This window comes from Leptinotarsa decemlineata, unplaced genomic scaffold (assembly GCF_025532065.1).
Source record: "Leptinotarsa decemlineata unplaced genomic scaffold, Ldec_3_MD MMD2_tig00026282_RagTag_RagTag, whole genome shotgun sequence".
NCBI lineage: Eukaryota > Metazoa > Arthropoda > Insecta > Coleoptera > Chrysomelidae > Leptinotarsa > Leptinotarsa decemlineata.
The window spans coordinates 15,069,455-15,082,542 of NW_027412668.1; the positions used below are offsets into that span (position 1 = coordinate 15,069,455).

General features: G+C 35.1%; 1 protein-coding gene across 1 annotated transcript in view; it reads left to right on the forward strand.

The window, feature by feature from the left end:
• The window catches only part of LOC111506097 (uncharacterized), a 314,210-nt gene that overhangs the window by 251,944 nt on the left and 49,178 nt on the right, over nt 1-13,088 (forward strand). The window contains 2 exon segments of the mRNA XM_074179876.1: nt 2,101-3,273; nt 3,276-3,562. Coding sequence (XP_074035977.1) covers nt 2,946-3,273; nt 3,276-3,562 — 615 coding nt within the window. The 5' untranslated portion in view covers nt 2,101-2,945.

Genomic DNA, 13,088 nt, shown 5'->3' on the forward strand with positions numbered 1-13,088 from the left:
CAAACGGCAGCGAGTCTCTTGTCTAAAAACTCTTTTCAGATGTTACGAGCTGATTCGCGCGACATATAATTTTCCGCGGCTATATTTCTTAGAATCAAACGACGATATTCAGTCACCATTCTCGTCACTTTAGCGACGTTAAGTTCAGTTGAGGATATTGATGGCCGACCAGAGCGAGACAATCTTCCACTCCATCTCGACCACTTTTAAATACACTGTACAACTTATATGCACGTGTTTTTGGCTATTTTGTTATGTAGCGTATCCTTGTAGTCTGTTCAAATGTTATCTAATATCAATCATCAATTATTCAAATCAATTAAATAAAAAAGCATCCTAGAAAATAGCCCAAACAAATTTCCACATGAATGCGCATGAGCAACGGGAACAGTTCTCAACAGTTCAACCTCAAGAGCAAAAACGATTCGGGACGGTTCAAGACAGTTTAGGATCATTTCGCAGTCGAATCCAGAACAGAGCCATAGCCACAGCATGGACACTTGGCCATGTCGCCTTTGATGTGGAAAAGTATCTAGACGCCATTTTGGGAAGTGACGATAAGAGGGCAGGACTCGCGAAATGGTTTTGGACAGGTTCACACTCAAACTTTTTTAAATCCAAAATGCTCATATAATTTTGATATACCTTACGGAATGGACCCAAATTCGATTGATATACTAATTCTTGTGCAGACATTCTATCTGGTTACATGATTTTTTCAAAAAATGTCAAAACAGCTAGTAGGGATACAATGGTTCAATCAACTGGAACATGAAGGAGAAATTGTCCAGCAATCTACTTTTTGGTATAAACTGTATGATCTGATCTACCTCTCTTAAAATAAATGTGATTTTGTATATTACTAATTAACCTTTCACTTGAATTGCTTGTTCTTTATTATAAGAATTGATGTTCTCTTTGCATTTAAGAATGAACTCTTTTCAACATAAATGTATTTTTTTATATATACATAGGTTAGTTTTATCCAAACATCAAATTATTTTTGTTACTCCTATCTTTTTATTCTTTTTTAGTATTACGTTCACAGAACGTTTTTTACCCTCCTGAAATGTCAATATTATGTAGTTGACCCACTTAGGATCTTTCTAGGTTTCTAAGGTAGATGGTGATTATTATATAAGGAAAATACTAGAAATATAAATTGTTCATTTTAAAACATTTATTCGTGTCTCCAAATAATGATTTCATTCCTTCTTCTTTTTTTGGCAATATTTATCAAGATTTGAAATTCCTATTTATATATTTTAATGTATAAAATAATCTTACTCTACTATATAACTTCAAAAGGTGAGGTATTGGGAAATTTCCACATGGATGGTTGTAATTAAATCTTTCAAACGATGATACAAATCCTGCAATGACATTTATTTCTGCAATAAGACTCTCAAAATTGCTTTGGAAGTTTACTTCCAAGGAGGAAATAAAATGAACAAATTCATTTTTGGGCATCCTTAAGTTATCGAATGTGTCAAGAGTTCCGTTTTGAAATGCTCTGAAATAACAGTACAGAGATTAATTATTTAATTCACAATTTGTCCTAACAAGAGCAAAGCCAAAAGCAGAATGAGAAAGTCTGTCACTTCCCAAAATGGCGGACTCATCAACGCGACGGATATGCGCGAACTTTTCCCGCCAAGCGAAGTGACATTGCTGATTGTTACCTATGCTGTGACAGAGCATTCATCAATCCAAACTTATTCTCAATGAACCAGAACGCTCTATATCAACTGAACAAACCTTAAATGACGGATGGCACTCAAACTCTGCGTGAGTGCCAACTCAAGTATAAAAATAATTTTGAAAATCTTTATACGCGGGTGTTTCAAATGATCGATTTCCGGTACTTCCTTGATAGAATGTACAAATTGAAAACTACCCACTGCAAAAAGTATATCTAGTCCTTAGGAAAATAAACAAAATAATGGGCTATACATAGTTGAAATTTTCACACCATTTTGGAATGCATGTGCATGAACAATACCACCTAGATTTGATTGATATTATTTTCCATTCGATTACTTGCATGAAGTGATTGTGGGTTTGAAACAAAATATTCAATATTATGTTCCTTCTTTTCAGCAGAAGCGTCTCGAATATTTCATCGAGCAGACATCCCCACTGTCCCAAAATTCATACAAACAACTTTTTTCCATAAATTTCCATATCGAAATCCTCCGTCGCCAAGTTTCATTTTATTCCTCGCCCATTTCCTATTATTTTTCAAAGGCTTTCAGGACGAACATAGCAATAAAAAATATGACGAAAACAATGCATGTAAATCAAAACTCATATCTTTTCATTTCAGTTCTTTTAGAATATTACTTTGTTTCGAATCGAAGTAAAGCAATACTAAGTGAGCATTTTGATTTGAATGAAACAGACAATATTATCACATAGTACTTTAAGCCTACTAGATTTACGCCGAATTAATTGTTAATTGTTATTATACAGTGTACGCAAGAAGATTGTTTATTGCAAATTTTATATTTTATAATATTTTTAGATGTTGTTAGATGAAATGTTACATTTGTTAAAAGTTTGTTTAGGAAGGATGTTGAAACAGAATAAAACGGTCAAATTCACTAAGATTAAGTTGAAAAAATCGAATAATGAAAGACACTAAATCAATTATTACGACATATGTCGACAAATACAATCATATTTTGATATATCATTTAGTTTGTGAACAATAAATTTAGATTGGAGTTTAAAAATGAGTATTCATTCATTTGGGACGCACAAATTTGAAATCAGAGCTTAAAAAGACACAACATGACTATTTCGGGAGGGAATCCAATAAAAGTCTTATTTTTTGTACGAAAGTAATCCATTTTCTATGATACCACTTATTAAGCTACTTATTTTGTCGAGAGTAGAGTAAGAAAGTTGAATGTTAGGTTTCGAAATCCGTCAAAATTAAAACTATGTACGCAGCCGCAGGGGGCGCTTCGCTAGCAAGCAGACAAGCCAGGCAAAAGCAACGCCAAAACAAACAAAAGCAGCAAAAGCAAAACAAAGCAACAGATCTCATAGCCAAACAACCTCAAGCCAAAAATTTTCAAAATTATACTGATCCCGCAGTTCCTAGACTTTCTCGAGTTGAACGGGGGACTCTCAAGCCCCCTACCACTCAAAATGAGAGGAGGCACAGTACTTCCAATTACCACCTCAAAGAACCCCACCACAGAGCCCGAATTCGAGAAAGTCCTTCCATATCCATTCCAGTTCAAAACAGAGAAACACACCCCCAGCCCCTACCCCCGGCACCCTGGTGCAACACAACCACCTACCGATACACTCGACTCCATCCCTGCAGAGTCAACTACCGCAAATTTTCATACCTGAAGATGGGAATTTGGAAAGGAGATGTAGCTTCGTGCGACAAGTGGAGGAAATGGAGAAATTCCAGGAACAAGGTCTTCTAGATAAATGCAATCATATTTGTAACTTCGAAATCAAGGATAAGCAGTGGGAGAATACGAATTTTTATACGGATTACGACAGGGATGCTTTCGGCAGCTTAGAGTATCCATTTTCTGAGGTGACTGATTTGCATGTTTATTTTTATATTTCAGTTATGTGCTTTTTCCTAGAAACTTCAAACAATAATGTTAGTAATCACTCTCTTGAGTACAGATGAACTCATCGCTAATTATAATCCCCTTCAACATTAGCACACCATCTCATCAACGAAAATTCCAGGTCATTTTCAAGCCAATCTTCTGTGATTGGAAGTTGAACTTCCTGAACACTGAAAAAGTGTGATACATACTAGTGTAGTTCAAGTAAACGATATGGTGCAACCTACCTTCCAACAGCTCCCTTTTAATAATATAGTTAGGGAGCTAACTAATTTCGTTATTCAATAATCATTTCTGATTATATAAGAAGCACAATAACTATATAATATATATATATATATATATATATATATATATATATATATATATATATATATATATATATACAGAGATATAGATGTTATCGAGTGTGTATGATATAAATCAAAAGGGGGAAATTCGTGGACAGAACACTCAAAAAATAGGGGCAAACCGCGGACACGTGTTTCTAGCTATTGGCCTCATCAGCACGGTGCAGCCAATTGCAAAGATAGACAACATTTGCTTGACAAAAATGAAAAGCATCACATATGCATGGTGTCACCAACAGGAGCTAACCACACATTTGTGGTGATGATGTTAGATGATACCTGGAAATGGTAGATCTTCTAATTGAAACCATAAATGTGCGGTTAGCTCCTGTTGGTGACACCGTGCATATACGATGTTTTCCATTTTTGGTAACCAGTTGTTACAATTGTTGCAACTGGCTGCACCGCACTGATGAGGCCAATAGTCAGAAAGACGTATCCGCGGTTTGTCTCTAATTTTTGAGTGTCCTGTCCACGAATTTCCCCCTTTTGATTTATAGGGATTCAAATAACAGGGTGATAATTGAAAATACTTCTGAATACTACTTACTCACATATATATACAATCGATCGCTTCAAAACCACTTCACTTTCTTCGAAAGCTTCTGATAATTCATCTTCCATATTCTCTGCTTCACCATACTGTCATTCAAATCAATAATGAATTCATTTTCACCATCAGTATGGAAGTACCCAATCTCCATATAGTTTTTTCAACTAAAATTACTTTTTTAATCCTTTTCTGCCAGTCTTCTCCTGTAATATTAGATACTTCTTTACTAATTAGCTCTATTACCTTCTCATCAAATTTTGGAAAATTATTTTCACGCCTGATGCTCTGTTTCAATTTTTTCCAAATCAACTCGATGGGATTGAAAACTCAAAAATAGGGGGGAAGTCTCAGTATGGTGTGTCCATACTTTTCAGCAATACTCTCAAGGGCATACACTTTTTCAAATGTTTTTGTCTGTGACACTTCAACTAGTTGAACCATAAGTCTGCCCTTTCGTAACTGTGTCGTGACTGTCATACCAAGTTTCGTCCAAATAGAAAATTTGTCGTTGTTCTTGCCTATATTTAGTTATTTGTTCTAAGTATTTGTTACGCAATTCCACTATTCTTCTGCTTTCCATAACTTCTTGGTTTATTATTTTAAATGTAAATCCTAGTTACTTCATCCAATTCTGAAAAATTTTGTCACAGCAGCTCACGTTATGGCCGGAAGTATTCATTTTCTTCCTTATGATTTCAGTTGTAACAGTGGTATACAGTTTTTTTAATGATTTTATCAGACGAACATCTAAAGGTTTTGGTAATCCTGTATCACATCGCGTCTTGCGTGAAATAGTTATAAACACCATTTTAAGTACAGCTGAGAAAGGAATTTCGGTCAAATTTGATGTTGCTTGTAATAGTTTCTTTCCTTCGAAACCAAACGTGAGATGTATATTCTAACATACATTGAAACATACTCTCTGTGTTTCAATATTGAAATGCATCCAAATCTTATTCAATGGTATCTCTTTTCGCATTGTTCACCATCGCTATTGGAATCACTACACTGGTCTGCGTTGTTATCACACTCGTTATTACTATTAGAACTCGTCCAAGGACTATTAAACAGATTACAAAAATTTTAAGTAATTATAACTGCACCAATATCGAATTTCAACACTCAAATCGCGATCAGTTCCTGACTTGAACACGACGGCGATAACCAAGGCCACATTCCCGATTTCAATTCATCACCATAACATGACTTCAAATTTAATTTTATGACTCTTCAGCTAATCATGAAACTCGATTAGTAAAAATTATCGAATACTAACCGCCAAGTCTACAGTCCACGAGGACTAGTTTGCTTCCGGTTCAATTCTATGTATTGGTTTTTTTGGCCTTTGAAAGTGCCGATGACTTTGAGAGTGCCGATGACTTTAAGAGTGCACAATATCGTTTACTTCGACTATACAAATTATATGGACTAGGAATCTATGAAAAAATGCATAAAAGTACCCGTGCAGGTTCTGCACACTAACTCTATGTTTCTTTATACTTCAACGAATATGCAAAGATCAATATGTTATTCAAGACTAATGATCATGTCGTCGATATACAATATATGTAATTTTTGTTCACTATGAAATTGGTTTCACGAGTATTTCGACATTGACCCAAATTGAAAACTACATCAATAAAAATAATGATATACAAGTTTGTCCCGAGGGTGGCTATTGATCTATGCGATGTTACGAAACAATGGAAATAGTGTCCGCAATCAAGTGATAGCATGTGACAATTGTATTGACGTATTTGATATGTAGCAACGGTAACAGTAAATAAACAGAATCATGCACTGTTGGTATACACAGCTGTGTTGAAACGTGTCAGGCTGGCCGCATGCGGATCGAAACATTATGGTTCGAAAAAACTTTGGCTTCATCCGGCTTCAGGCAGTTACTGTTTTTCAATTTTTAGGAGTCTGCACAGTTACGTTCGAGTTTTTTAAACCTTTCTGTTCATGTTTGTGAGTACTATCGAAAAATGATTGTGAAACTATTAAATTCAGTCCTTCCTCTTGAGTATTACGTTTCTTCAAGCATTTGTGGCGCATGCTCTTTTCAGACCAATAAAGGACGACTAATTAATTACCTACTGATATACAAATAAATTCAATTTGTGAATTGTTGTACTAATCGTTTGAGTACTCATGAATTTATTAGATCTATTCATTCCTCGATGTATATTCGAAGTAAAGGATATTGTGCCCTCTTAAAGTTCCCGGCACTCTCAAAGTCCAAAAAAAAACAATACATAGAAATGAACCGGCAGCGAACTAGTCCACGTGGACTGTAGACTTGACGGTTCGTATTGGAAAATTTTTTACTAAACGAATTTTATGATTAGCTGAAGAGTCATAAAATTAAATCTGAAGTTATGTTAAGGTGACGAATAGAAATTGGAAATGCGGGGATGGTTATCGCCGTCATGTTCAGTTCAGAAACTGATCGTGATTTGAGTGTTTAAATTCGATATTGGTGCAGTTGTTATCTATTTATAATGTCGTCCTTGGACACATACTAATAATGATAACGAGTGTGATAACAACGCGGACTTTTTCCAGTGTAGTGATTCCAATAGCGATGGTGAAAAATGACAATATGAAAAAGAGATACCAGTGAATAAGATTCGGATGCATTTGAATATTGAAACACAGAGAGTATGTTTCAATGTATATGTATAAGAATCTACATCTGAAGTTTGGTTTCGAGGGAAACAAACTATTACAAGCAACATCAGATTTGACCAACTGTAAGTAAAATAGTCAAAAACAAACCTTATGAACGCAAGACGCGATGTGATACCGGACTACGAAAACCTTTAGATGTTCATCTAATGAAATCACTGAAAAAAAAACAATATACGACTGTTACAAAAGCAATGAGATTCAAATTACTGAAAACATAAGGAAGAAATTGAATACTCCCGGCCATAATGTAAGCCGCTATGAGAAACCTCTTCAGAACTGGATAAAGAAACTAGGATTTAGATTCAACATAATAAACAAACGTCAAGCAGTTATAGAAAGCAGAACAATAGTAGAACAAATAACTAAATAAAGACAAGAACAACGGAATATTTTCTATTTGGACGAAACTTGGTATGTTACTCACGACACAGTTACGAAAGGGCAGACTGATGGTTCGAGAATGTGTACACCTAACATATCTGCAAACAAAGGATCGCGACTAATCGTTGTGCATTGCGGAGCAAGTAAAGGATGGGTTCCGAATTCTTTGAAATTATGTGGGAAAAAAACTTGAGGACTGCAGTGTTGACTATCATAAGTACATGGAAGCTGATATATTTGAGAAAACCCATTGATCCCAAATTTGGATGCGAATAAATAGTTCTTGACAACACTTCCTGTATCATTCGCGACAGCTCATAAAAGTTTTTTAATGTATAAAAATTTGTATTTTGAAGATTACCTCACCAAAACCAACTACGAGAAGTTTTCCAGACAAAAACATTTGAAAAAGTGTATGCCCTTGAAAGTATTGCTGAAAAGTATGGACACACACTGAGACGTTTCCCCTATTTTTGTGTTTTCAGTCCCATCGAGTTGATTTGAGGAAAATTCAAACACAGCATTAGGCGAATAATAATTTTCCAAAATTTCATAAGAAGGTAATAGAGCTAATTAAAGAAGAAGTATCAAATATTACCGACGAAGACTACCAGAAAAGGAATAAAAAAGTAATTTTAGTTGAAAAAGATTGGACACTTCCATATTAATGGTGGAAATAAATTCAATATTGATTTAAATGACGACAGTGATAGTGAAGCAGAGAATATGAAGAAGAATTATCAGAAGCTTTCGAAGAAAGTTGGCAAATATTTTATATAAATGTTTTTTAATATAACATAAACAAAAACAACAATAAAGTAAGTGAACTGTTTTTGAAGCGATTGTATATATTTATATATATATATATATATATATATATATATATATATATATATATATATATATATATTATATAACTATTGTGATTCTTATATAATCGGAAATGATTATTGAATAAATAAATTAGTTAGCTCCCTAACTATATTATTGAAGGGGAGCTGTTGGAAGGTAGGTTGCACTATATCGTTTACTAGAACTATACCCGTAATCAGCTCATTTATTGTTCTAGTTCAAATTGTTAGCTGTATTTTGCTGAAAAGAGCCGTAATTATGGAAATTGTTAATTTGAAGTAATTGCTCGTAGATTCGAATGATTCTTCATCATCAAGTACTTTATAGTTCTGTTGAAGATGATGATGATATGGTTCCAAAATTGCTCACGTCCCATAACAGTCCAAACAAATAAAAAACCAGAGCATGTTTATGCTTCCCGTTTTAGTTTTATCATATATTACAACAGAAATGGTAAAACTTCATTACTACGTGTGTGAAAATTGGAAATTCTGACCCCTTCCTATTCCAATGTTCGGACTACTGATTATTGTTCTGGAATAGTTCTGAATCGAATCCGATAAAAACAAAACACTTCATAGATGTTACCAAAACTGTTCGCAATGAACCAAAATATGTTTGACTACTGGACATGATTGAACTGTACCAAAACTAAAACCCAAGTTTTACTAGCATTAAATCAAAGTTATCATTTACACTTTTATTCAAATTTTGGTTTACAGAGATACTGATTTTTTTCTGATACTGTATACTTTAATCAACTGAAATTTGAATTATAAATCACGCTAAAATTACTGCAGATTTATGAAAAATTAAACTTTTTGAGAAACAGAGGCAGTACGATGAAACCTTTCCTTAATCTCTTTTTGAACATAAACGAGTTTCAATCAATAATTCAGTTATTTATGAAGTCACCAATAATCGGCTTAACCAAGGCTCCTGGAACCGAATCGAGTCTCCCCCTCTTATTCGAATGAAATTCCACTATAAACGCTTTGTAGAATAATTAGAAATGCCTCTTGACACCGTAATCAAGAGAACGTCTACTCCTTCATTAACTTTTCGAAATTACCCATCGATTTCAATTTTCCTCTTCCTACGTCATTATTGGAATATAAAATCGAAGGTTTTCCAATAAACTACTTGACAAAGTTAAATGATGATTTTTCAGAATCTTTAATTTCACTAAGCAGATTTATAATAAAAAACCCAGTACAGTTTGTATGCTACAGCTAATAGTATTTGCTTCGTCGTAGAACCTAAATCACTAACTTCACTTTTAGGACGAGATGTAAATTGATTTGTTATTATGATCCGAACTTGATATAACAGGTTCATTAACTATCGAATGTTTAACACAACATTTTATTCATGACATTCCCTGTCAATTGCTCGGCTAGGGCAGAAAGTTGCACTTCAACGACTTATATTCAACTTATTTATTATTTACTTTACTTTCAGCATCACGTATTCATTTCACTCGTCATTGGGAACCCAATTTTTTTCAAAATGAAAGATAGTTTTTACAGAATTTGTCATGAGAAGCCTCTTCCTCAAGATGTGCAGTAGATGTGTAGAAATCTGTTACCAGTCTGATTATTCGAGCCGTAAACGTAAAATTGCAAACAAAAATTTTTATTCTTTTTCCCCTTAGACTTTCTTTGTCATACGCCGACCCAAACTTTATACAGATTCGATTCTCCCACCGGCCATATCGGTGGGATAAAATATCGTTAATCGGCAGTTCAAACTGTCGGCTGTAGTTACTCGATAGTTTAAACTGTCAGTTATGCATATTCGATTGTTATGATATGTTATGATAATCTCATTTATGTGGTTGGGAGTGTGCTCACTAATTATTGAAGCGGAGTCTTGTACTTAGGTGTAAAGAGTAGTATCGGATAAAAATATGTCTATCCTCAATTAATATAACTCATCTAAGAATATTAGTTTTCGTACACAGAGCACTCTCTTGTCGTAGAAGGCATTGTCATGGTAATTCGGGGCTATGCCTCAGATTCAGCTTTAAAACTGAAATCACAGACGAGAAAGAAGTTGCCCAAATGACACTTACCGTCCTCCCTGTAACTTATCATCAAAAGCAGGAGCTTCTCAGTTCTCCGACGCTTAATCGTGTTAATAAACCTAGGATACTTAGTGGTACAGCCGGTGGAAGCGACTCACCGCCTTCTCTAGAGCAGAATATCTTATTAATCTGCCTTGCACCAGATCCTTGTCCAGCAGTAGCAGAATTTACATCAGGAGAGGAAACAATCTCCCTCTGATCAGATCATGAAAAACTCCTATGCTCAAACGATGCAAAACTACAGGCGAAATGGCAGAATATCACAACATCGCTGTATTTGATGTATCGTCCGGAATAGCTGACGTGCAGATGCTACCAATATGGAACGGTTGCTGAGGACATAAAGATGGAAATCTTACATCTTGAACATCCAACAACCTCAATAATGTGTAGTCAGTATACTGTAACCATAGAAAGCCATCTTCCTGAAATGTGGCACAGATGACCTACCTCCCAAGCTGTGGCTTGTGTTGTTGATCACCTATCTGACAGAGGTAGTCACAAACTGACCGCCGACCAGGTTCTTACTAGATTGAGGAAAATGTATCATGGTTTATCAACTCCAAAAGAGATAACTCTTCACTAGAAACTTCTGGCTCTGTAGCAGAGCATGCAATCAGTATCTACTCCGCCGCGGACCGGCACAGGTTTTCAGCGTTTGGAATAGTCCCAGTCTTGCCAGCTCACATGAAAGATCACTTTCGTCATGAATTATTGGGATACGTTGAGAATCTGGATTGGTCGAGTTGAATAGGTGCAAGCCACAATGAATCGTCGCCGGTTGCAGTAAAGGATCGAATAGACCCCCCCACTTTAGACCTACCTACTTATCTTCCTGTTGCCAAATTTTCCTTTCTTGATTTTAAATCATGTATGAACATTTTCTATTATAATTTCCATTCTATCAGATTGTAGAAGGTGATCATCATTTCTAAAAAATAAAACTCTAAATATATTGTTACGTTGAATGTTACATTTTCCCTGTGGGTTCGACAATAATTCAGTACACTGTACAGTTTAACTTAACTTTATTTCATAGCTTCACTAACAATACAACACAAACACTTTAACTGTAACTTCATACTAATACTCAAATTTCTATCGCCGGATTAGACCATTTTGTACGGCATTTTCAACTAGAATTGCACCATCTGCTTGTTCTTAGTGTTTATATATGGTGATGGAAGTTGATAGTGAAGTCTGGAAGTCTCTTGAAGCAACGCGACTTCTAGAACGATCGAGAAGCGCAAGTCGAGTTGAGCGCGTCCTTGGCCAAGTCACAGTCGATTGACGAAACCAGCGGCGGCCGGCGTTATTTCTTTTCCGGATAATTTACAACAATATCCACGAAAAACAATATTGTTCAATATTCTCAGAAATATATTTGGAAGTAGGTACCAGTACGCGTTATGACGAATGAGGGTGTAAAATAGCCGATGTTTTCACGAGAAGATTATTATTGGGACTGAGTTCTCTCACCGTCTTCTAACGCGCATATAGTGGACAGGATTACATCGAAATTCAAAAAGCCCTTTCCACATTTGGCAAGCTGTAACTAGCATTACAACTATAAGAGACATATCATTTTTTCTCATCCTTAGTATTCAACTAGCGATTTATCATCACCAGGAATTGACTCATCTTCAGATAAGTCGTTGATAAATAGTGTGTTTAGTACGAGGGCTCTGAATGGTCACAAGCATTTTTATTTTATAATCAACAGTTCAAACTGTTCATCACTCATAACCGACAGTTCAAACTGCCGATTGGTTTAATAATTTAATCGACAGTTCAAACTGTCGGCTGTAGCTAAATGACAGTTAGAACTCTCAGTTATACATATACATATTCATAGTGTCGAAATTGCCGATTATCTATAATCGACAATTTGAAGGTGTACATATTAAACTTTTGATGATAGCCAATCGATAGTTCATATCGATTGGCTGTCATCGAAAGTTCAATCTGACGATTAAACATAATCGACAACTTGAACTGTTGATTATAGGTAATTGATAATTCGAACTGTCGATTACAGATAATCGATTATAGATAATCGACAGTTTGAATTGTCGATTATAGGCAATCGAGAGTTCAAACTGTCGATTATAGGTAATCGACAGTTTGAACTGGTGGTTATAGGTAATTTACGGTTTAAATTGTCGTTAATGGGTAATCGAAAGTTTGAACTGTCGATTATATATAATCGATAGTTTGAATTGTCTATTATAGGTAATCGATTATAGGTAATCGACAATTTGATTTGTAGATTATAGGTAATCCACAGTTTGAACTGTAGATTATAAAATAAAATTGCTATGTGGTCTTTCTGCACCTTCGTGAATATAGCCATCACTTTCATCGAATGTATCTACTGATAAATTTAGTTTCATGTGCAGCCTCTTCATTTATGTTCACGGCTATTGATTATCGATAGAGAGAACAACATCTAACTACTTATCTTCATAGTTTCCGTCAAGAACGGATATATAGGGGAGGAACAAAATTAATAGCACCCAACACTCGCGTTGTCTCTCTACCAAGGAAGGATGGCCGAGACTATAATACTC